The sequence below is a fragment of the Alosa alosa genome, chromosome 17 (assembly GCF_017589495.1).
Source record: "Alosa alosa isolate M-15738 ecotype Scorff River chromosome 17, AALO_Geno_1.1, whole genome shotgun sequence".
Taxonomy (NCBI): Eukaryota; Metazoa; Chordata; class Actinopteri; order Clupeiformes; family Clupeidae; genus Alosa; species Alosa alosa.
Genome location: NC_063205.1, coordinates 27658885 through 27684578, shown reverse-complemented (window position 1 = coordinate 27684578; position 25694 = coordinate 27658885). Strand labels below are relative to the sequence as shown.

Below are 25694 nucleotides of genomic sequence, written 5' to 3'. Positions count from 1 at the left end.
AGTACTAGTGTTTAAGGACAAAACTAGTCTGGGCAGGGATGGATTACTGCACGGGCCTACCGGGCCCAGGCCCAGGGGCTCAGGGGGCCCTGAAGCCCAAGCCATTGCATGGAATCATTGCCTCAATATCAACAAATCAGGATATAGGCTATGAATCTGATTGAATTTAGTATTGGCCATCCCCAAAATGCACCAGAAAACAGGAAATCACATCAAACGAATAAAAAAAATTCTGGGGGAGGACCCCCAAACCCCCCCTCCCACATATGCAACAATTAGTGGAGGGCCCTTAATACATCTGGGCCCAGGGGCCTGAAAGTTCATAATCCGCCCATGAGTCTGGGCTAGGAGTTATTAAAACTAACTGATTTCCAATGAATGTCGACTGATACATAACACCAAACCACACTACATGTGAACCAGGTGATGAAACGGAGAATGGTAATACCATGCGAGTGGCAGTCCCAATCAGTCGGGAGAAGAAAGTGAGGTCCTCTTTAGGAGTGCAGTTTATAGGAATCACAAAACAATGTATCTTTCTTATCATACTTACCTGGCAGGGGAGATACCATGATCAAGAAGGTGGTTCACCTTTGGCGAGGCTCTGCCATTGCACTTCGGCGGTAGCTGACCTGAACAAATTCCCCAAATGTGGGAATCTCGACTGCTTGAAGGGGATGTAGCTCAGTGGTAGAGCGCATGCTTTGCATGTATGAGGCCCTGGGTTCAATCCCCGGCATCTCCACTTTGGGGGCAGCCGTGGCCTACTGGATAGCACTTTGGACTTGTGACCGGAGGGTTGCCGGTTCGATCCCCGACCTGTAGGCACGGCTAAAGTGCCCTTGAGCACGGCACCTAACCCCTCACTGCTCCCCGAGCACCGCTGTTGTTGCAGGCAGTTTACTGTGCCGGGATTAGTGTGTGCTTCACCTCACTGTGTGTTCACTGTGTGCTGAGTGTGTTTCACTAATTCACGGATTGGGATAAATGCAGAGACCAAATTTCCCTCACAGGATCAAATGAGTATATATACTTATACTTATTCTTCTCATGTATACTTTTAACAGAAACCAGTTCCTAACCAAATTAACAGGCGTTATGGAATAAGAAACAGGTGAGTGAGGATAGTGTGGCAGAAGATGCAGTGAAGGTATAGGCAATTAACCGAACCCTAGCCAGATGAATTTCGCTCCGCCTAGCTCCACGCATCCATCTGGAACCGATCCATTGAAGTGTTGCTTCAGAAGGCTGGGCCTAATCAAAAAATGCTTGCATATGATTGAATAAGCCACTTGTCCGTCATCTATTGACGTGCTACTTCAACCACTCACATCGAAGCCAACCTGTGACGCTGATACCAGTCTCACAGTCGCTTCTACGCTATGTCACCTCTATGAAACTCCCGCCCTGCGTCCTGATTGGCTGTACCATAAAATCGGTTGCAGAAATCACTCTCAATGTGAGTGAAGCTAGGCGGAGCTAAGCGGAACGAAATTCATCTGGCTAGGGTCAGGTTAATAGGCAATGCCCATCCTGAATGGACGCCTCAAGGATGGAATTGCAGCAGATAGGGAGATCTTTGTTTATAAATGTTTTTTGGGCTTTTTCACATCATTATGATAGGATAGTGAAGACTGACAGGAAATGGGTCCTCCCGGGCACTTGGACCCGAATGGTAATGGTATAGGCGCTGTAGCCAGTTGCCCTTATAAGAGCAGAATAGATATGCAGTAAGAACAGTGTATGAACAACATGTACAGATATGTGCAGTGTAGTATCAGTAACATTATAAGAGTAAACATAATATAGATATATGCAGTGTATTTACAATAATATCATAAAAAAAACAGAATAAATATGGATATTCAGTATGAACTGTATAGACAGATATGTACAGTATGTACATATATGTGAAGTGTAACAGTAACATTATAGGAGTAGTAAAAAATAAGATCAGGATAAAAAGCAGTAGAATATGGCTATATATAAGTGTAATTACAGTATGTAATTTTTTTTATAAATAAATAGAATATATGGATGGGATAGGGTAGTGCAATTGTCTGGGGAGAGGGGGCTGTTGAGGAGCAGAATGTTGCCATGGTCGTGGACACCACAACAGGCACAGGCAAGGATGCAGTGGGGGGGGCTTAGTTGGTTTGGTTGTCACCAGGGTGCAGTGCTAGAGTTCAGTAGGGTGACAGCCGCAGGGAAGAAGCTTCCTCTGAACCTGCTGGTTCGGGAGAGACCTGCGACACCACCTGGATAACAGACTTTCATGATGCTGCTTGCCTTACGTAAGCATCGCCCGCCCTGGATGGCCTCAACATAAGGGAGTAAGGAAACGATGATGCGTTGGGCAGTTTTCACTACCCTCTGCAGTGCTTTCTGGGCGGGGGCAATGGTACAGCGGTAGAAGTTCACCAGGATCTGAGGAGATAGGTGGACCTTCTTTAGTCTTCTCAGAAAGAAGAGACGCTGGTGAGCCTTCTTGATCAGGGTAGAGGTGTTGAGGGTCCAAGAGAGGTCCTCATAGCTGTAAACACCCAGAAACTTGAAGCTGGTGACACGCTCCATCTCAGTCCCGTTGATGAGGATGGGGGTGTGTGTGCTAGCTTTTGACTTCCTGAAGTCCGCTATGAGCTCTTTGGTCTTATTAGTGTTGAGAGCCAGGTTGTTCTCGGTGCAACACGATGTTAGGTGCTGGACCTCCTCCCTGTAGGCTGGTCTCATCATTGTTGCTGATGAGACCAATCACCGTTGTGTCGTCTGCAAACTTGACAATGGTGTTAGAGCCATACAGGTGTACATATTTCTATTTAATTTATATTACTGTAAACCACCTTTTAGTGTCTACACTGCACTATATATCTTGTCCTGTCTATACTTTGTATACAATGATTGCACTTTTCTGCTTTTTTGTACTTCCGGTTACGTGAAATGCAAACTGCATTTCGATGTCTTTGTACTTGTACTTGACAATAAAGTTGAATCTAATCTAATCTAATCAGACTTGCCATTAAATGAGATCATTTCCCTTTTCTTGGACTTCTTAATGACTTTCTCCCACTCCCATGCAGGGTGTGAGTTACCAAGTTTTCAACCTTGTCTTTGTTATTATTTGGCAAGTTTCATAACCCTTTTAACTTGTTTCTGCAGTTCCCTGAAGTAAGGTAACATGTCAAGATGTTTACACACATCTTATCTAGCTTTCAGATTTCAGGGAGGTTCTGGGTTGGCAGCAGGATGAAAGATTATTCCACCTGAACAATAAAAGGTTATAAAACCTGTGTAGGGAGAGGATACCAGCACAGGAAGGGAAGGAGTGGGAATACACAGGATGAAAGAGTTGGAAGGGTAGGAGGTAACAGAAGTGAATATCAGAAGGAACCACATCTGAACCACAGAATATTTTGAAATAAGATAAGGTTGTAGCCTGGCGAGCCAGACCCACATTAAAATGTAGGGTCTGGGCACTCACCGTTCGCAGTGCTCAGTCCGCGGGGCGGGGTAATCAGTTGTCTTTCAAATTCCCTCTGCACGCAATAGGATGCAATAGGATATTTGTTTTCAAGTAGCAGGGAATTCAAGCCAAACCGTTGCAACTCTGCCATCAATCATTATGTTAAGCCCACCAAACGACTCTATACACGATTTCAATGACCTGATTAAGTTTCGATTTCTGGAGCTCACAAGCCAACGGAGAGTTGCTAGACTAGCCCTGGCAGCAAATATAATTGGCTGCCGCTAGGGGCGCGTCTAGATTTCTAGGCTAATAAGGTTGTGCACTGCAAAGCAAAAGGAAAACTTTAAGACCTATTTCCAAACGTAGTAGGCTAAGGTAGACAACCTATACCTAATTTTCAAACCCAACCCCACAAACTGCATAAATAGCTCAAAATTATGTGTTTGTGTGAGTGCATAGGGACCATTTACAAAGTGCAACACCGAAAAGAGATGGGCAACTGCAGTGTTTTATCTGTAAATTACTTAGTCAATTGTGTTTTAACAAAGTTTGACCTCTGATTTATTGATCAAGGGGAATGTCTAATGTGTGAACTTCTCAGCTTTACCAAACGATCTGTTGCACTGCCTCTCCTAGTTTCTATAAATTAAAACAAGAAAACTAGAGAACAATTAAGTGAAACGAGAGCACAATAAAATGAGTGCTGGCTTTAGTAAAATGAGCACACATTCTCTTGATATACAAAAAAATCTTGCAATGACACCTCCTGGGCTCCATAAAAATCAGGTCTTAGTGGTTGTGTTAGATGAGTGGTTGTTAGAGGAAAAGAGATCCGCACACCAGATAGCTCCCATTCATTATTTTGTGCGGGGCCTTACGCTTCTACTTAACAGATGGTTCAGCCTACTTTAAGTACTGTATTGGGAACCCACAACAATATTAACTAGAAAATGTAATTTCGAGGAAATTACCAGTGCATGAAAATATAAACATACTGTATATTAACATAAAATGCAAAACAAACTTTTATTTGGAAACAGCTGGCAGGAGTCAGACACAGTTGAAATGTCTAAACAGTTAAATAGTTGAGTAGTTTAAATAGTTAAATTATTTAATAGTGAATTATTGTAGTGAGGACATTTTTTTTAAAACAGTTGTGGGCAGAGGACATAGGAACAGAATCTGTAGTCTTAATAAAGCCAGATTGTATGCTTAAAGCCTGAGACAGTTTAAAAGTTGAATTTAGATAGTGTAATGGATGTTGATAGACAGAAAGTTGAATGGATGTTGATAGGCAGATTGTTTAATGGATGTTGGTGGATAGTTTAATGGGTGGATGAGTGAATGGTTTGAAGAGGATGAATGGATAGAAAGTTGGATGGAATGTGCCTTATATCCTTGTAGAATGGAGAGACACAGAGAGAGTTGGCCTAGTTAAGCAGAAAGCAGTTGATACAGGTGCAATCAGTTTAACTGGCCCTTTCATGGGTCCTAGTAGTGAGCAGCTGGAAGTTGATACAGGTGCAAATCAAGTTAATTAGCCCATTGTGATGTCATCAGCCCATGTTAAGTCTATGGGGAAAAATAAGCTTGTTTTTTTTATTAATATCTCAAAAAAATAAAAGTTTACAAAAGTAAAATACATTCCCCACGTGTCCTTTTCAAGACCTACGTTACAAAGTTTGAACGAAGTTTCTACGTTAAACTGTTAAAGCTGAATTAGACGCAGAAATTTGGTGGGAAGAATAATAAGAAGAAGACTTCGGATAACAGAACAGTGCATTTTCATGCACTGTAATTAGCAGATACAAATACTGATGACTATCTTAATAAACACACCGAAACACAAATAGACAACAAAACAACATTTGTCACTACAATTGGTATGATATTGCTTTTTTATTTAAACTTCCACACTTATGTTCCTAGCACAATGTAACTTCAAAATGTGATTCAATTTACTATCAGATTGAATGCTAGTGCATTGGGAAATCTTTAATTGACTTAACAGCAGCTAGAAAAGGGAATGCATTCACCTTTTTCAATTTACCTTAAAAAACAGTTTGGTTAAACAGGGTGAATTTTCTTTTAATGTTGACAACACTGCAATCGTTATGTTATGTAAAATATCAGCGGAAGAGTCAGGAAAAGGGGAAAAAATAGGACAACCGACATATACATAAAAACAGCAACAAAATGATACTTAAAACATAAGCAATCAATCAATTTCCCATTCAAACTACACTGTACATACATACACACATACATTCACACACACATACACAAGCTAGAGGCTGACCACACAACACTAGTCACACTAGAACTTAAAAGGTAGGCAAACTCTGTTGGTATAAAATGGGCATTAAACAAAAATAATAACAATATATCTATTACCTTCTAACCAGCCAGCTCCCTTTCATAAACATACAACATGTTTTGAACAAGAGAGAAGGCATTTTGGCCACATTGTTGTAAGTATGGATATTTCAATGCAATAGCTCTGGCAAATATTCTTCTTCCGTCATAAAAAATAATGATTTCTGGAGTTTGAAACAATGATTATTACAAAATAGCAAAACAAGCCAGTCTAATATGTTTCCCATATTTAATGGCATGATCCATCTGTTTTCCAACTGATAGAAAAACATGGATGACAAGTAGTACTTGTACAAATCATAATAATAATAATAATAATAATAATAATAATAATAATAATAGAAGTAGTAGTAGTAGTAACAACAATAATAGAAAAGAAACAACCCAGGAGGCATTCAAGTTGCCATAGATACCGTTCTTTACACCATTACTCAGGAGAGTGCTGCAGCAATATTTGCATCTAATCGCATCGATGTGCATCTAACTCACTTGGCAACTTCAGATTATATTCATCCTGTGAGGGAAAGGAAAAAAAGCTATACGGTTCCTCGAAAAGGCCGTCAAAGTTGTCGTTTTTGCCGATTACAATGTAATCAGTCCATTTCTTTTGCATAAGGAACGGTGTTCCTTTGATACAAGTGTTTTAAAAAGATCTGCATACACAACATTCACATTCAAAAAAACACTAAATCGCTATGTTCCAGTCCTACAACCGAAAAAAAATCTGAAAACTCTCTTCAATATACACATATATCTACTTTCCCGCAAAGGTGTGTGATCATAGCGATGCTTGGTCAAATACACAGTTACATTACCGCATTTAAATGATTCGTATTCAATGATTTGTATATATACTTTTTTTTCCCGTCCATTCAGAAGACATCAAAGCTTAGCGGATTCTGGAAACTGAAAGACAGAACAGCTCTGTACACAGAACACAGGGTACAGTGTGTTGTTTGAAGGTTTGTTCATCCTCCCGTCTTCCTCTCTCGCACCTCTTCATTCACTCATTCACTCATTCTCTCTCTCTCTCTCTCTCTCTCTCCTTTCTTCTCCTCCTTCCTTCCTTCCTTCCTTCCTTCCTTCCTTCCTTCCCTCTTCCTGTCGCTGTCAGCTGTCCGGAGGCCCAGGGCTCGAAGTGGTGACAGGCTCCAATACTCTCGGCCCCTGTAGAGGAGGGTATGTGAGGGGTGGGGGGGAGGCCGAGGCTTTTTGGGAGAGTGAGGGTGGGGTAAAGGGGTGTGTGTGTGTGTGTGTGTGTGTGGGGTGGGGGGGGGGGGGGGGGGGGGGTGGTAAAGGGGGAGTTTGAGGTGGCAGAGTGCGACAGCTCAGTGAAGGAGCTCCTCGAGCTCACTCTCCTTCAGTTTGGCGTTTTCTCGGACGTCGTCGAAGGTGTACGTCTTCACAATCTTACCGTTCTGAAACACTGTGTGCAACAGATCCTATGGAATGGAAAGATGGCACTTTTTACTTGAGGGGAAAAAAACTCCTCTTTAAGAAGAACAGTTCAAACTTGAGGAGACATCAACATAAGTACTATACATACAGTTATATGTGCAGAATAATAGCAGTGCGTTTTAAAAAATGTAATAAAAGCTCAAAATCCTTAGAATAGCTGTTAATTCCATAATATCAGTGCATTGGGAACACTGCACATTCAATTTCAAATCAAAACATGACCAAAATTGATCAAGTTTGTGTTATACCTTTACACAAAGTGAAGAAAAAGGAACGTTAGGCTGTTCAAAAAAATAGCAGTGTTTGCATTTTTCTTTACAAACTCAAACATTTACTGTATGAACTGAAAAATGTCTCAAGTTCGTTGAATTCGGTGCATGTGGGTCATTGGACAAACTGTCTGCGGCCCCCATGCACTGAATTCAAGCCACAGTACACTGTGAAGACAGTAAAGCATTCTTATAAATTATGGCTTGTATATTTATGGTATTTGTTTATTTTCCTTATTCATCATTTATATTGTTTTGATATTATTGTTATTATTAAATTTTTCTTAATGTAGACTTACCAACTTTTTTAAACTGTTTACTGTTAATTTTAACTATTGTATTGTTTAAACTAAGTCGCTTTGGACAAAAGCGTCTGCTAAATTCAATAAACATAAACCCATAAATATAAACATACCACTCCAAATTCCTCAAGATCCCCTTTTCCTTCTTCCATAGTGACAAAGTCTCCACTCTGTGTCCTGTGTAAGGAAAGACGACCCTTCTTAGACCTCTTGTTAGGATCTGCTACAGGATCCTTAAACACGTTCACCTGAAGAAAAAAAAGTTAAAATTATTCAATGTTGAATTATTCAAAGTTGAAATCATAATGAAGACTACATTTTCCGTTTGCAACAGGTTTTGCGTATGTGTGTGAAAAACAAAAATGGTGACAATAGTGGGTAGAGGGGCAAGCTCCCCCCCCCCCCCCACACACACACCATTTCATCATCCCCCTTCCACACACCCCATTACTCCCTCCCCCACACACCCCATAAATTCCCCCCCCCACACACACCATACCCCCCAAGTACACACACACAGGAACACCCCTCCCCCACACCCAAGATTACCCTCCACATAGACATACCAACACCCCCCCCCCCCCCAACCATTTCATCTTCAACCCCCCACACACACACACAATTTCATCATCCCCCTCCCGCACACCCCATTACTTTTATTAATTCTTAAAAGTTAAGCTGATTCCTGAGCAACATAATTTCATTACTTATAATTGATTTCATGAGTACATGACAATAAACTACTTGAGCTTGAAGCTATAACCCCACACACCCCATCAATCCCCCCCAACACACACACCATGACAACATACACCACCCCCCCCCCCCCCCCCATCACACCATGACAACATACACCACCCCCCCAACTTGAACTTGAAGCTGTAACCCCAGTCTTACCCCCAGTCCATTGGTCACCACATAACTGCACTTGAAGGAGCAGTTGAGCAGGTCCCTGGTGAGCTTCTGCAGGAGAGCCCCTCCTGAGCCAAAGGCGATGTTCTCAATGCTCCACTTGTGCTCCACCATGCCTTCCACAATCTAGGGGAGGACACAGTTGGGACACAGAAATATGTATGATGAAATTTGCTATAGATTTTCAATGGGCAAGATTGGGTCACCAATCATGGCAAGTTCAACTGTTTAAAAGAGAATTAAGTGCACTATCCTATAATCCTTTTGTGTTTAATCAAAGGCAATCAATTTTAAATTGTACTGCTGTATGATAATCCAACACACTATCTATATAATAAGCATAAGACATCCTTTTTGCATAGAACTAGGGAAACTAGAAAGGTTTTACATATCAGTAAATGTTGATATGGTGCAAAACAGGTTAAAGTTTGAACACCAATTTTGTCTCACAATAACCCCCTTACATTATTACACATACATGAAAGGAATGTCCTCGTCCCTATGGCTGTGAATTAAAGGGTAACACTGGAGAACGTGCAGTTTACCCTTTGCCCCAGTAGGTGGTGGTAATGTACTAAAATGTTGGCCTGCTATAGGCTAGTTGCACGAGTCACTCTTGGTGAGCCCGTTTGTTTTTCCGATGGAGCCAGGCCAGGTGTGTGTAAACCTGCCACTATTTATAATGTAATTAGTGTCTACACGGGCCTGGTTGGTTGTTGCACCTACTAATAAAGGTGTATACGTAAAGACCAGCATATTCTGTACCTCCTGCAGTGTGTTGATGTCCACCCCATCTCCTTGAATGACCCTGATGTAGGGAGGAAGCAGTTTGTATCCCTTAGAGTTCTCCTTGGCAGGGAACTTCTTGCCCAAAATCTCCAGTACCTACAGAATGAGAGGCAGTGGCTGATAAGAGGCATCCCTCTTTGCTTTCATTCATCTCTACAGAACATTGCATAATGGAAAATGGAAAATGCGCATTTATATAGCGCTTTTACACTCCTCCGAGCACAATGCTTCACAATGTCATGCTTCATATTCACCCATTCACACACACACACTCACAAACTCACACACCAATGGCGTAGGTTGGCATGGAAAGTACCAACTTGCACATCAGGAGCACTTTTGGGGTTAAATGTCTTACTCAAGGACACTTCGACAGGGTCAGGAGGAGTTGGGCTCAAACCAGGCAACCTTCCGGTTGCTGGACGACTCCTCTACCTCCTGAGCCGCTGCCGCCCAAGATCTCTGTGTCCTCGGCACGCCCCCAACCGGGCTGCCATGATGGGCCATACCTTCAGCACGGTGTCCAGTGGGTTCCCCGAGTCCGGCCGCACGACCAGCGGAGCATCAGCACTCCGCTTCTCAATCAGGTGCCGGAGGTCCTCGCCCCAGATCTTCTCGCAGGCATTGTAGATGTCGTAGCTGTCGCTGACGATGGACACGGGCACGGAGGGGAACTGTTTGATGATGTGCTCGAAGGCGTCTTTCTCGTGATCCTTTCCCCAGGCGGTGATGGTGCTGCGGATGCAATTTCGAGTGCAAAGAAAAGTGAGACATCGTTCAAAAAAAAGTCGGCGAACCAGAACAGACTAAATGTGCAGGAGATTCGCCACTAGAGGGAGGGACAGCACCTCAGAATGAAGCGATAACAGACCATCCTCTTAGAGAAGAAAAAAAACGTAATACTCTCTCAAACAGACAAAAGTAAACAAACTTAGTAATGCTACTACTTGGAACAAGGAAGGCATCTCTTAAACAAACACTAATCAGTCCACCCAATCCACAGGAATGGCGTGCGGTGTTACGTAATGGGGCCAGTGACAGCTTTGGCTGAACATCCATAATGCACTGGACTCGATGAAGGGTGCACTCATGCTGCAGTAACTGTTGTCAATGCAGAGATTGGTTTTGTGTGCAGATTTGGGGCCTCAGAGTGGAGTCAGAGATAGCATCACAAAGACCACATCCATGGTATATACTGGTACCTACTTAACTTATGTAAGTGGACACTTCAACACTAGAACTGTCACAACGGTCATTTTGACCGTTTGATAAGTTGTATGTACAATGACTTTGTTTAAGAAAAAACAAGACTTAAAAAAAAAGATGGCTGCTTATGGCAGTTCTATTATGAAATTGTGGAACCTTTCTAGGGTTAAGTCAACAGCCACCTAGTGCAGTAAACTGAACTTCAGTTTCGCATTCTATATGCACCAGCAAGACGAGGTCAGTTTCGCATTCTATATGCACCAGCAAGACGAGGTCAGGAATGAGGTCACATAGATATCACATGTTGTGGATCGTTACAACCAACCATATCAGACTGGCCATGATGGTACAAACCCTTTTTCATAGCAGTTTCTCATTTTACAAACGCATTAATTTTTCTCATAATTTAAAGATAAAGGAGATTGCCCTTCTGTTTTTCTGTTGTTGTCACAAATGGTCTGATGCCTTTTACATATGAAGCTGTAAGACAGCAATTATGCCCATCACAGAGACTAACAACTGATTACAGACTGGGTCCAGGGTTCCTACACATGTTCCATTTCAAAATTCCATACTTTTTCTATAAAGTACTATACTCAAATTTCAAAATTTCTGTATTCTCAACATTGCGGCCACTTCTGGTTTGGGATAACTCGGTAAAAACTTGGTAATTTTTCTATGAGCCGGCTGGCAGTTTGTACTGGCACTCACTCATTCCAGCTGCCCTTAACTTCAGACTGTAACACTTTTACCATTCTATCCAGCGCATCATAGTTTTCAATTAATAAACACAACTACAAGGTTTTGTTTTCACAGAGACTGTGCTTTATGTCAAAAGGAAATGTTGTTACCGCAATGTCGAGAATTTGACCTCAAAGAAAAAAAAAAAAAAAAAAAAGAAAGTAGGGGCCCTAACTTAAATTAAGTCTAAAGTTGAAAATTAGTCGATCAGTTGAACGCTCCCACATGATACAATAGCTTTAGTTCATGCATTAGACATGTTAGCCATTGACTCAGAGACATATTTCCAGCAATGGGAAAGTGCAAAGTCAATGTTTATTATTTAAATAAATGATTTTAAAGTTATGTTAATGTAACATAATATGCTACTATGTTACAGAAGCCTGTGACAAGATATGGGCGCCATAAGACACATTTTGCCATTTTAGATCAATAGCTAACCAGGCTTTATTATTTATTATTAACTTGTTAGCCCTCTGAAAACTCATACGTGGATCATTTTCGTTGAGGAAGCGCTGTGTTGGAAGGTCCAGTCACATTTTTAGTTCTACGTAGACACAGCATAGCCTACATATGATAGAGACTAGTTCATTGCTGGCAGGGGCCTTAGAAATCACCTGTAATCAACTGTTTATCAGATAATGCAGTATCCATGTCTTGGTAACTTTTACACAAGTGCACAATGGTGCAGGGCACTTGCATAGACTAGGGATTCTCAATTTGGTTTTGGAGCCAGAGTCTCCTTGTGGGAGAGACATTTTTCTGAGGACCCCCATATAATCGTATATTGACGATGTGGACTGACAGTTATGCTACACAACAATAGGAATGGATCATTGTGACCTGAGTTAAGTGATTAGTGCTGTAGATGCAATAGTCTGGTAACACAAATATTTCTCCATCTTCATGTTTTTTCCATACTTATCTAGAACTGGAAATTCCTTAAGTCAAATTCCAAACTTTTAGGAACCCTGTGGGTCTTTGGCATGACTTTTAGAGGCTCGCAGGTAACACGATTAGACCATCAGTCAACAATTCCCACACAAGGGAGATGCTAACTTCATGTATGGCTTACACAAATTTCTAATGTGTTTCGTAGTCTGAGATTTTTTTCGATTGAGAGTCTGTAGACCTTATTTAAAAAACAAAACAAAAAAACACTAAGTTACGGGCTATGTAGCCTGGATGGACTTGCAAACATGCACATATACAGCATCTAATGACAATTGTGGCTATGTAGCTTTATTAGAGGATAATGCTAATGCCAGATAGATAATTTGAAGACTTTAGAGACTGTGCCAATATTTTGTTCCATGATTATGAGTGGCCTATCAAATGTTTCAGATTTCCAAAAGCCATCCTAGAAATCAGTGCTGAATGGGTTTGAATACTGTAGTTCATTCTAAAGTTACAGGGTGCACGACGGAGGGTCTGTTGGGACACGATTAATTTTATATCAGATTTTGTTTTTCTTTTTTTATCTACATCTGCAATTATATTGATGGTTCAATAGACTATCAGAACACTGTGATGCAAACCTCCTTACAAACTTCCAGACTGACCGAAACCTTTTTTTTTTAGCCATTTAATTCCAAATGACACAGAGGTAAAATTTGTTATTTAGCCATTTCATTGGATATGAGCACTTCAACCTCGCATTCGCAGGACATTTTGCAACGTTTGTACATTTGCTGCTCTTAATGAAATTTTGGACTGGGTCTGAATTACGAGTTGGATAAAATGAGGGTAATTGAGAAGGAGGGAGGGTGGAGTGTTGTGCTTGTATGTGTGTTCAATTTCACTTTGATTGGGATGTACAACGACAAGTTGTGTGGAATACTGTGTGCGCAGTTTCATACACCTGAACCTTTTCAGTGCATACACAGCTTTCCAGTTTTACATGTACGAAACGTTTTAGAATAAAATTCAAGTCTTTGCACATGAGCCCCTATACATTTTGAAAACATCTGATCCAATAAGCAACCTTTTCTAGCTAAGCTGAATCATTTTAAACTTTGTAAACTTTTTGTAAACTTTGTTATGATCTGTAGACATTTCAGAGTCTTTTAACAAGTTAGAAATGTCTCTACCGTAAAGATCTGTGTTTGTATCTGTGAGGATTGGTCAACAAAACCTTGTTCCAGTTATGGAAGTCCTAATAGTGATGTAATAGCAGACAGCAGGGCGAGCTGAACTATAGCAGACTTCCATGCTTGTTTGCCCTTTAAATGTTAAGAAGCGAGATTAACGTCTGGCAAAGTCAGAATAGCCTTCCTCTTCTATATTACCTAGCTTAGTCACTGGGTCAATGTTAAACATAAATGAGACATGACTTCATTTGCTGTGCATTTGGAGGCTGCTGCTGCAGAGGTCCCTGAGGCGACTACCACCCACCTGTGTTCCGCAGCTGGCACAGAGAACCCAGGCACAGGGTCCTTGGTTCCATAGAACTTCTTGATCACACCAATTCCGGCCACCGTGTCTGTTCCTTTGAAGTTTACCAAGTGTGCTGAGGCACCAATCCCAGCCGTCTGAGGGAATGAGGGAAGTACGCAAGACCAAGGCAATGTTAATGTGTAATTAAAGATTTGTTGATAATGAATTGATGATTAATCAACTAATTATTGATCATTTTTTGATTACTGTCTAATGAAGTCTTGCTTACCTCTTGTGAAGACACGCCTCTGTAGCCGAAGTCATGGAGTTTGTATTCCAGACCCTCCAGATTCCCAGATGTTTCCATCAGGTACTTGGCCAAAATCTTTTTTTGTTCCCGCGAGTTGGTTGCCACAGTGATGGGGTACCAGATCTGGACAAGGATGGTCTGCAAGTGGGGAGAAATATTGTGCAGAAGGGGATAATAGAACTGGTAAGTTTGTGTTGATGAAACACTGGGCTCTTCACCACGCCCCCCATCTCCCACCAACACACCCCACCCTCTTCTCATTCCAAGTTTGATTTCCCAATATGTGGACAAAGCCTGTTGTCTCCAAGTGAAGTCAGCTGGAACTTAAATTTAAAGCTGACTTCCAGCACCCCTTTATCCTCCTGGGGATTCCAGTGAGCTTGGGTCAGGGCGGCTGTGTCAACAGGGGCAAAGGGAGGGTTGCTGGGTGGGCGGGAACACCGCATTCCCTTGCTGGGTCGGAGGACCTGTCGCAAGGCAGGTCGGTGGATGTGCAAAACCTTTTGTTCAGCGTCAGCCAGCAAAATGGAAATATTATGATACAGCAAAAAAAATGAACAAACACACACACACACACAGGGCCTCAATGACAAAACTTGTCCAGGTGCCACTCTACGACAATCATCAAAAACTGCTCGCCGCCACATTCCTGAAATGACCAGAATTTCTCGTGCCAGCGCAAACAGAAATGAGCTTCCGTTCCCACTATGGAAGCTGTTCATAGTTGCTCAATGTTGGCAACCGTTTACTGCTGAAGCACAACTGTATGGGAGCCAAAGAATGGTACAATGGTGAGATGTATCGGAAAGCAGTTTGCTTGCCAGCCTTTTTGACCACCCTGCAGTGGGAGATTAGAGAATTAGCTTAAAGCACATTGTCACACAGGCCTGTGTCATCTACAGTATGGAAGGAGAAACTCTACACGCAGTATTTTCAGAGCAATTAGCCCATTTCACAAGATATTGCCACCGTTTATTATACGGCTCTTCACAATGCAAGTAGAATGCTCCATTGACTTGAATAGGATTTCCCAAAGTTCTACCGGTCATTATTTTCGTCTAAGGACCTCTAAATAATGACCGCTGTCAATGGCAACTGATTTTCATTCAAAAGTGAAGGTAAACCACCAACTTCCGCTGGAATTTCAAAGCTATCACTACCTTGCCGTCAGTCTACTGTCAACAAAGAGATTGATTAAAAATGCAGCATCAATTTTGCCGAGGTTTAGGTTAGAAAATGTCATAGTCGTAGAAAGCCACTTGCACAACAGCACAATCCACAGGAAGGACAGGAAAAGGAAGACGTTTTACCTGATCCTGATACCTGCCAAGGTATCAATAACCTCAACGAGGCCGGACACTTGTGAAATAGGCTTATTAAGGCAACATTCAAACTATAAGAAATCGTGTTAATATCAAAACGTATGGGTAGGGTATGTCTCAATGATCTCAGTCTATAGCTCAAATGGGCTATAATGGGCTCACTACAACTATTTGTGATCGTCAGTATAATCCAACAGGCGACAGATCGACCCAGCAGGCCTTGAATTTAAAGGGGCACAGGGATTAGTAGAATACTAAATTTGGTAAACTCTCTGTGCCAGTGGCTCATTCCTCCAGTGGTGAGATTTGGCCCCACCCATGGCATTGATTTCCATCTGTTTTGCATCTATGGAGGTGAAGCGAAAATACTCCAACACTTTTAAAACCAATGTGTTGAAAACAGCACAACAACACATTTCTGTGTCCAGATAGGGATAACACAGTTTGTGTTGTTTCCTTTTTTTATTTGTTACACAAAATGTGTTGAAAATTACCAACTTGCATTGAAATACAACACAACTTGCGTTGTTTTTTAAACACATCTCTGTGTCCAGATAGGGACAACACATTCGTTTTAAGAGTGAAGGACCTGGATAGGAGACCTCCACAGAGATGTAAGTGCCTTTAAACAAGGTGTTACGGGTCACACTTACAACATAAAACATTTCCTTTCCTTCTATCAGAGATATATTCTTTAGGAAATGTGGACATTCACTCTTTCACACTTTCTTTCACGGCAAAATTCACAGCTATTTTGTGATAGCTAGTATGGTCGTACAAAACACCGACTCACCAAGCTGCTCAAGCTTCAAGGTCTAACAAATGACTTGCATTTAAAGAGAAACAGAGGTTGGCAAAAGACTAAACTTTATTAACTCCACGTCTGCCAGCACCGAGGTTGATTTCTGAGATTAAGCAATGGCCATGACCCCACCCATGGTACTGATTTCCATCTGTTTTGCATCTAGTTAGCTGAAGCCGAAATACATCCAGATCCACATAGGATGGAGTTCAATGAAGCTGAAGCCTTTGGCCAATCTATTGCCCCAGAGCAGTTATGAAAAGAGTTGGAGCAAAAAGTTGGAGCGATAGCTTTGTTGTCTTCTTGTTTTACTGAGCAGGACATGCTCACCTTCCACCCAGAGAATCAAGCACTCCTGACCCACATAAGTAGTGATGTGTGTGTCCATACAGAAAGCACAGGAGGTTATTTAATACAAAGTGTTACATAAATGGTGCCCTTCATTCTTCGGTCACAGTACTTTTTCTTTTTAAGACATCAAATCCAGAAGTGGCTCTTTAGTAACACTGTTGTACTTTGGTATATTGTTGGTCTGCCAACTGTGAAGGACAATATATAGGCTACAACATAAAAGGTAACATTGTTATTTTTATTGATTAATAACAGGTCCACAAACAACAGTGAGCATTTCTGATACCATATTGTATACTCCAAAATTGACAATCTAAAATGAAAGCTTTTTATGAGGAATGATTAAACCTAAGCACTCACTACCCTTAAAAATCCCTCAAGTTGCTTCCTTCCACAAACGTTGCCCTCCCCAAAACTATAACATGCCTCCCTTTGGTTGCTATGGAGTTACAGTACATGTTCAAAAATCCTGAATCCAAGAGTTCCCTGTGTGGTAGGCTACTCTGCTAACACAACCTTGACATATTTGCAGTATTACGATAAGATCCAATGTGAAAACACACATGATTAGGCCAATGTTTCCTCATCACATAATAAGACAAGGGTAAATGACCACTGTTACAATGTGCTAGACCTTGATTAAATTTGCCGCACCCATGACTAGGTGACTAGGTTAAACAATCACACATTTATAGATAATAGAAATGCATGATCTATACATGTGCTATGAGAATCACGGCTTGTGTTCAATCTGACCAGATGGACAGCCCTACAAGCACTCTCTCTTCCCCCCCTCTGTCTCCCTCTCTCACCCTCCCTCAGTGTTTCCAGCGGATACTTCAGACCTCTCTGCCTCACTGGTGCAGATGGCAGTCACACGCTCCAAAACTGGCGGCCAATTACAATATAATGTGCCCTCGTGACTCAAATCAGCAACTCCTCACATTCCCAGTGAGCCAAAATGGCCTCTGACACTCACTCCCCCCCACATGCAGTTTCATTCCCAGTGAGCCAAAATGGCTGCTGACACTCACTCCCCCCAACATGCAGTTTCATTCCACAGAAGCAACCTCCCACCTGTCACAGGACCAACACTGTCATTCATTCATTAGAGCCACAAACAACAAAGGAGGCCAAGAGGGGAACCTGCCATTCATCACGTTTCTTTCAAGGGCAGAATGGCGGAAGCCAAGGGCCCATGATGACGCAGTGTGTTTCATGTTCCAAGGGCAGATGAGCGTGTGCTATATTTACCAGCTGTGCCAGACTACACATGTGTGTGTGTGTGTGTGTGTCTGCCTCTCACTCTAGAGGCCTTTAGAAGCGGAACGAAACAGCGTCGTGTCACAGGTCGGAGGGAGGCAAAACAAATCTGCACAGTCATTCTGATCTGGGAGTATAAGGTGGGGCAGGACAGGACTGAAACCACAACAAACACACAAGGACACAATTGTCTGGGATGGAGTCTGCATTTAGCTTTGTGCATGCAGCACAATCATGGTGACTGAGACACGTTTTTTTTTTTATTGCTTCATAGTACACTGACACCAAGAACTGCAGCTAAGGCAAACTTTGGAAGTCTACATTAAAAGAAAGGAGAGGCAGAGGAAAGGTACCTGGAGTAATTTGTTTTTGTTGTATTTTGTTTTAATACCAGTTATTCTCTTCTTTATAGTCTGGTGTTTATGTGTTTATACATGTGTGTGCAAGTTACTGGCTGTGTCCAATAATATTCATTATTATGACACATAATTAAATGCTGAGAGTGTTGCCAATGATGTAAACTCTCTTGGATAGACTATAAACAGCATTCACAGAGTCAGCTATCACTAGTAATTTAATGACATCATATCTGAATTATATTTATTATGTAAGGTTAAGCAACATAAATATACAGCATCTCTGAAGCCCTTCACATAGCAGGACACAAATAGATGAGAGGATATAAACATTACAAAAATAAACTCGGGGGCAATAATTGGCTGCGTGGAGTGCATCAATGGCATTTTAACATTTCTCAGAAATGATGGGTGACGCAACAACAAAAGTTATTCTGTCTGAGGGAAGTTAGACTTTACTGCTCTCCTACTCACCTCTACCCAGTTGGTTAGCCAGTAGCATTCTGGATCTGTGCTTTCCACAGTGAAGAGGACATTCCCACGCGGAATTACACTGCCCTCTGGCACAGCTTTGATCTCGATGGGCAGGTGGCCATTGTACTTCTGCAACCAAATTCAACAATGGGTTGGTTAGCAACACCTTGGTGCTAATATAAAATTACAACAATGATAAAGCCATATACACAAAAAAAGTAACTCAAACTAAAGAAATTGCAAATTATATGAAAAGTCTGGCTCAATTTTTTAAATGTTCTTTCTTATTTTCCACAATACTATCTGTCCAGGAAAACAACATGGATTGAAGCTACTGCAAACTCAATATGGCAACAAATTCAATATAAGACTAATCAAATTGGATGTGGCTCGATCAGCACTTACACAAAAGTGCTGCATGGCGTTTAGTGTTTCAGCTATATCTGAACCCTTTGTCTGTCCAGCTTTTGCCTTTTGCAACCTTGATTGCACCCTGATATGTACATAGGAAACCTGATCGAGTTCCTGTGTGTTGTTTGTGGGGACAGTAATGGGAAGTGGGGGGTTGGGGGTGGGTTGCATCACCACTCCTCCACTAAGAGAAACTGTACCTCTAAGATATAGTTCCAGCCTTTCTCATTGAACACGTCATCCTGAAAGTGTTCCCTGTAGACCTCCTTGGCTTCCTGGATCTTCGCTGGGGTGACCACCTTCCCTGGGAACACAAAGGTGGTGGGAAAGTGAGTGTGTGGAGGAACAAGAGCTGAAACCGAGACAGAGTGACAGAGAAAGGCCTTGCCCAACCCCATGAGAGGAAATGCACTTGGGGACAACAAAAACAGCATGGGAAAAGCAGAACCTGAATAGACACGAGCGCAAAGGACAGAGAGGAAAAAGGAGAGGCTGAATAAAAAAAGGAGAGCAAGAGAGAGAGAGGGAGAGAGAGAAAGAGTCTGAAAAGAGAGGTAGAAAAGAAGACAAAGGTATTTCCACAGATATGACACAGTGGAAGTGACACAGACAGTATGCAAAGGAATACCACACGACGAGCCGTCCCCTTGTGTGTTATTACATTAAGGCAACTCTCTCGCGGACGCACAGTGCAGGGCTTTGTCCCCACCGGGACCAGGGCACAAAAAAATCCCTGCTGCCTGTCTTAAAGGCACAGCAGTCTCACCTCCAGTCCAAACCCTATGGTGGCTGGGCCAGCCAAGGGAGGGCCCTGTGTCAGAAGGCACCATACCACTAGCAACTCCCTGAAGCTCTATGGCTGTAAACCAGAGCATCAAGAGCATCTTCTGCGGCTTTGCTCCCTGGCAAATGCCTTCTCTGCGTAGCTGGCCTTTGCAGATGTTTCTTTTGTCTCTCAAAGCGTCCCGGTAGGACACTTTTAGCAAGCCCCTTCCCCAAGCGTGAAATCCCGTTTGAAATGGGGAAAGGTGAAAGGGAGGAGGGGAGAAGGCTAATAAAAAACGATGAGGGGTGAGGGGTGGAGAACCGATGGGTCTAAGGTGTTCCGAGGAGGAGCAGGACAGGAGAAGTGAAGAGGTCTCCTGTTCTTCATCTGCCCATGTGGAGGCCTCTGTGCCTTTAAGATGGAGTTTTTCATTGCTGTTTGACACTTGGCTTTCATCACATGACATTCATTTGACTTCTGGCAGGGCCCGACTCCGAGTCACTGTTTTTCTGGTTCTCTGGCCTAGCATAGATTTAAATCCACTGAATAGAGGCTTACTGTAGGGGCAATTTGGGCAAGATGGACAAAAGTGCTGATTTCAGGACAATGTGATTTCTCCCGTTTCACACTGTACGTACCTTTTAAGTATTTGTGGAGGATGTACTGCAAACCGTAGAAAACCGTCTTCTCATATTTGACTTTTCGGGTCTTTGTGGGGTCAGTCTTCTTCTCACGACACTCAAAGTAGGAGTACACTTTGCTAGTGTTTGGGGGGTACTGTTTGTAATGTGTGACCTGGAAGACAGCAAGAGCACACACAGGTTAGATATGGGCCCACAGAAACAAACATCTGTCCAAAATTGCAAGCTGCAATCAATTCTTGTTGATGGATTCTGACACTGAAGTCTTGGGTGTTTCCAAGTGACACTACCAATTAATCTGTATTTTTTTCCAATTGACAAGGTCACAGCATGTCAGATTTTACAGATTAGGTTGGATCTAGGCCCATGTAATTTGATAAACTCATCCCGCCCACACACTCTTGCTCCAACATGACAAGATTTTCAGGAAGAGCTTTATATTCTCAACATTGTGGTAGCGCCATTTCCTCTTGACATTAAGTGCAATCTATGGCCTGCACTGAGTGAAAAAAAAAAAAACATGTGGCAGAAGGATCCCTGAGTTTAAGAAATACCTCTTGTTATGGTTTTTGCATTACAGGATGCTAACTACCTGACCATATCAAATATATTAACATCTGTACAGTTAAAACAGAGGTGTTATTAAGACTACCTTCTAAAATTGATTGTTCCGGTCCTTGATTGTGATTGGCTGAATCACGTTCGATGTCGTAAAATTCAGCATAAACACACACCTTGACCATATTTCATTCTATATTACTGCGCTACCATAACTTAATGGAAAAGTAGCTGCGTCTCGATGTTGCATTCAGATAGAGGAAATATAATTTCACAGTGACCATCCGATATATAGAAAGAAACGTACTTTATTAATCCTAAAAAAAATTCAGTTAAAAAAAAAAAAAAGTTTAAACATAATGAAAAAGTCCAAACAAATGCAAAATATTTATACAGCTGCAGCAGCACAAAACAGCACATTGATAAGAGCAAGATGCAGCTAAATAACCCTCAACACAGAGCTCCAAGGACATGAGCCGGAAGAGATCTAAATTTATCATTCACGCCAGACCAAGCATGTGTAACTATAAAAAAAAAAAAAAACATGGAGTAAATCTAAATCTAAGCCTCTACCTACAATGTCACATAAAGCCAAGTGAGGAGGCCTCTCAATGAGAGGTGTGTTAGGGCGCAACAAAATGTGAACCACTCGCAATGAAATCTTATAAGCGGCAGAGTGGTAAAGGCTGTGTGTGTGTGTGTGTGTGTGTGTGTGTGTGTGTGTGTGTGTGTGTGAGAGAGAGAGAGAATAGAGAGAGTGTGTGTGCATCTGTGCACACATCCTAACATGAAAACATCAGAATGGTCCCTGACAATGGTCTGAAGGACATTCATATTTTATTACAGTCATTTTGTTTGTTTAACTACTGTCTACACAACTCATCCTAGCCAATTCTAGAGGCACACTGATGTGTGGGAAGCGATTGCGTTTCCCTTAGCACCCCAAATGTTTCAGATCAGGGCTGACAATAGCTCACTAGGCATGGTAGTGCATCCCTCCAGTCTAATTCTCTCTCTCTCTCTCTCTTTCTCTTTCTGTTCTCCTTCCCTTTCCTACCATGAGTTGCTCACTCCAACCCACCCCCCATGGGATCTGCCCTTAAGTAGATTCCACCCCCCCCCCCCCTTCCCTTCCCTCTGCTGTCTTTCTCCTACCCTCCTCCCACAACAACCCCCTTCCCATGACTGGACAGCTGCAGGCAGAGGCCGAACATGCGCAGGAAGGAAACAGGAAGCAGTGAAAGGCAAAGCGTGAGCACACGGCTGAGATATGCTGCCGCCACCCCCCACACACACACACACACACACACACACACTCCACACTTGGGTTGGCCTGGGATCAAAAAGCGAGCACACGCCATTCAAAGACCAGATCAACTAGTGGATCTGAAGGGAACAGAGAGGGGTCACTGTCTGATCGCTTGCTCCCATGTATTTTGGGATGGCTATGGATTCCAGCACGTTATTCCATGTCGTGGTGACAAGGAGAGGCGTGCTGGGCAAGTGGACAGACGACATTGCATTACTGTAATAAAAAAATAAATAAATAAAGGTTGTGTGCTCAGGAAAGGGTGGCAGCATCCATTAGAACTGTAAATGGAAGCAAAGCACAAGATGCCAAGGAAGAAATGGCCTCAGTTCTTACTGAGCAGTAACCACATGTAATTACATAGCAATAGTTAGGCTAGCTCCACAGTCATTTATCGGTTGCATGCCTCGTCACCTTGGACTGTTCAATACCAAAGCTTTTCCACACTTCTCTCCAACCACTTTTTCTTCTACATTCTCTTTCACTCTCTTCCTACCATGCACCACCTACTGACTATCCACCGCGCACTCTCCCTCCCTCGATCTAGGAATCCGGTCAGTAAAGGTCGTACACATCTACATTTACACTGACCTTTCTAACTGTCCTTCAGCTTAGCTGGGTTGTGTTCTCAACATTATCCAGACAAAATGAAGATGAAGCACAAGTTCATCACGGCAGGAAAAAAGAGCCAGATCAGATTCATCATTTCATCATCAAATGGACTGACTTTTCCTTTGTTATGACACATTAGAAGAGAATGGACCAAATATCTCATGGAAGGACGGCAGGTAAGTGCCACACCTGAAGAAGATAAACTTAGACTCGGATCTAGGCTATACAAAATTACACACATTCCAAGAAAGACCTTGTCAAGGAGACGGACTAAAAGCATTATGGCATCAGGCTACAAAACCTTCACAAGAGCACAAGAACTGACATTCAGTTGACTTCAAAGATGCATAGTGCCACTACAGAACAACAAGACTGTCTCATCAACTGTCACACCCTGTTCCCCATAAGCTGAGAGTGCTCAGTCAACTTGGCAAATTATAGCCGTTTTTTGATTACTGTTGTGTCCTGCAGACAGGTATAGATCCCATGTGTCTGTACACAAGCTAGCTGAGAATAGCCACATAACTGATAATCATTTAAACTGCCCAACTCCGATTTATTCATTCAGGCTAAACAGAAACACCAGAACTCGAGGAGACAGAAGTTTGGCATATGAATAACAGCAGAGTTTTCTTCAACCAAAACTAGTAGCAAAAGTGTTCGAATTCTCTACTATACTTTGGGATACATTTCTAAACACACACTGAAGTAAATGTTTCCTTTGCATTCCCAGCACCTCATTGACAAGGTGTTGGTGATGGTAGTCATTTTACATGCGCATGTCCTTGAGTCCACATTTCAGCCAACCCATTAGATTAGAACTTAAACACATCATCAGGACCCAACTTTAAGCAAAAGCCAACAGAGAGAAAAGGGAGCAGGTGGAATGGAATGGTGTTCTGGAATGCAATGAATTAATAATACCTTACAGTGAAATGAAAAGTCGCGTCAAGTCGCCGCATCTTTAATTTTCGCAGGTGCACTTCCAGCGAAGGAACTATTATCGCAAGGCGTCAAAGATTGATCTACATAAGGGACCTGACCGATATTCAAGACGAAAAAGGGACTGTAACTGAACGTTAAGCGAACAAAAAAATGCAAGTTAGCAAATCATACTCAGGAACAATCATAGCAGAACTAAGAGTGCAATGAAATTACCAATGGATAACAAGCAAGCCATATTGAGGTTGAAATCGAAGCCGTCGCTTGGTTATCACTGGTTATGCTTAATAAAAGGTAGCATATTCTTTTAAATCGTTAAGCAACACATATTATTAACTCGATATCGAAATTTCGTATTCTACAGAATGAAGAGATTTTACTTCCTGAGAATACAGCTTGCGTAATTGGTTTCAGTTTTGTTTCTCCGGTACGCTAATGTTACATGCTAGCTAGCTAATATAGCCATATAACGTTATCACTGTATCCTTATTACTAGCTTCTATGCCGGGTAGGCAATGGATTGCAGACTAGATATTTCTCAATTAGTTCCAAATCAACCAAAGTGTGCGACCTGCAATAGATATTTGAGCCGCTATATTCTATTTCTGTTTCTTTCAGTTTCTTTCTTACGTGAGATCTCCATGAGCTCCACTTTGGTCGGGAAACTAGAAAAGCCTATGTGATCATTGGCAGATAGATGGCCGCATTTCAGAAGCTAAGCGATGCTTTAAATTTGGTAGCATACTCACAACCTTCTACCCGCCACCCATCTGGCCTACCGTTACCCAACTGGTACAGAGCAGCCAAGACAAATGGAGGATGAAAAGCACCTTGCCTTTAACCATTTTCATTCATTGAATCATCTTACGCAAGTCAGCAGAGAGGCTCCCCGAACATTTTTTGTAAACCGGCCTGCATCACTAACCTTGTAGGAATCGGTGGCTAATAATATATTGAAGTCGTTATCTCTGTGCTCCATCTTCCCCTTGACTATAGTCGCGGCTGTCAATTCTGTTGTTCTCCGCTCTGTGTACCGGGGACTCACAACCTAGCTCCGTCGTTGAGAAAGGTTGAAGAAACTGCCGAAGGCGGGACAACTGCACGCTCATCTACACAAAAGGCGGACACTGGATGCGATCTGATGGTGACGTAAAACTAGGGGCAACCGACCAATCGTTGTACAATCACTTGTCCAATAAAAACGTGAGAGCAAGGGGCGTCTCCGCCTCTCAACTGCGTAGGTCGACAATAGAGGAACGCCTTTTAAGCGCCGGTATGGCAGCCTACTAGTGAATTGAGTGCACACAGGGGAAATTGGGCACAAATTAAATACATTTGATTCTTATAGATTAATTGCTCTTAGGAAAGTACTTATACATAACGATGAAAATAGGGCTTAGGCTATAGAAAGGACAGCACACAGACTTTGACAAAACTTTTCAGTTTCGTATTGGATTTCAAGCCCACATCGTGTTAGAATATAATACCCTAATAATAATAATAATAATAATAATAATAACAACAACAAAAATAATAATACTCTCTGATTGAAGTCTGCATCTGAGACACAGCGAAGCTAGGAAGATGTAGGCTGGAACCAAACGCAGAAGGAACACAATACTTCTGCATTCAATCCATCAGGGGGTGGCAAAGAAAATAGAAAAGCACGTGGTAATATGTTTCCT

General features: G+C 42.1%; 1 protein-coding gene and 2 non-coding genes across 3 annotated transcripts; 2 read left to right on the top strand and 1 right to left on the bottom strand.

The window, feature by feature from the left end:
- The first annotated feature begins 545 nt into the window (after positions 1–545).
- Positions 546–704, top strand: LOC125311087. The gene has a single exon (XR_007196418.1). It is a non-coding gene; the product is annotated as a U1 spliceosomal RNA (small nuclear RNA).
- Positions 674–745, top strand: trnaa-ugc. Its single transcript has one exon. It is a non-coding gene; the product is annotated as a tRNA-Ala (tRNA).
- A 4585-nt stretch (positions 746–5330) lies between these two features.
- nampt1 (nicotinamide phosphoribosyltransferase 1) lies at positions 5331–25087 on the bottom strand. The gene is made up of 11 exons (XM_048268318.1): positions 24935–25087; positions 20586–20742; positions 19382–19485; positions 18771–18899; positions 14182–14340; positions 13911–14047; positions 10079–10304; positions 9546–9665; positions 8766–8906; positions 7982–8116; positions 5331–7281 (listed from the first exon to the last, which is right to left on the bottom strand). Exons 1-11 carry the CDS (start codon positions 24986–24988, stop codon positions 7168–7170), a joined length of 1476 nt encoding a protein of 491 aa, XP_048124275.1. The 5' UTR covers positions 24989–25087; the 3' UTR covers positions 5331–7167.
- Positions 25088–25694: the final 607 nt, after the last annotated feature.

Coding starts and splice junctions, on each gene's coding strand:
- nampt1 (XM_048268318.1), bottom strand. CDS start 24,988: ATGGAGCACAGAGATAACGACTTCAATATATTATTAGCCACCGATTCC. Junction 10,305..13,910: donor GTGCCAGCTGCGGAACACAG/GTGGGTGGTAGT, acceptor TTGCATCCGCAG/CACCATCACCGCCTGGGGAA. Junction 7,282..7,981: donor ATCTTGAGGAATTTGGAGTG/GTATGTTTATAT, acceptor TCCATTCCATAG/GATCTGTTGCACACAGTGTT.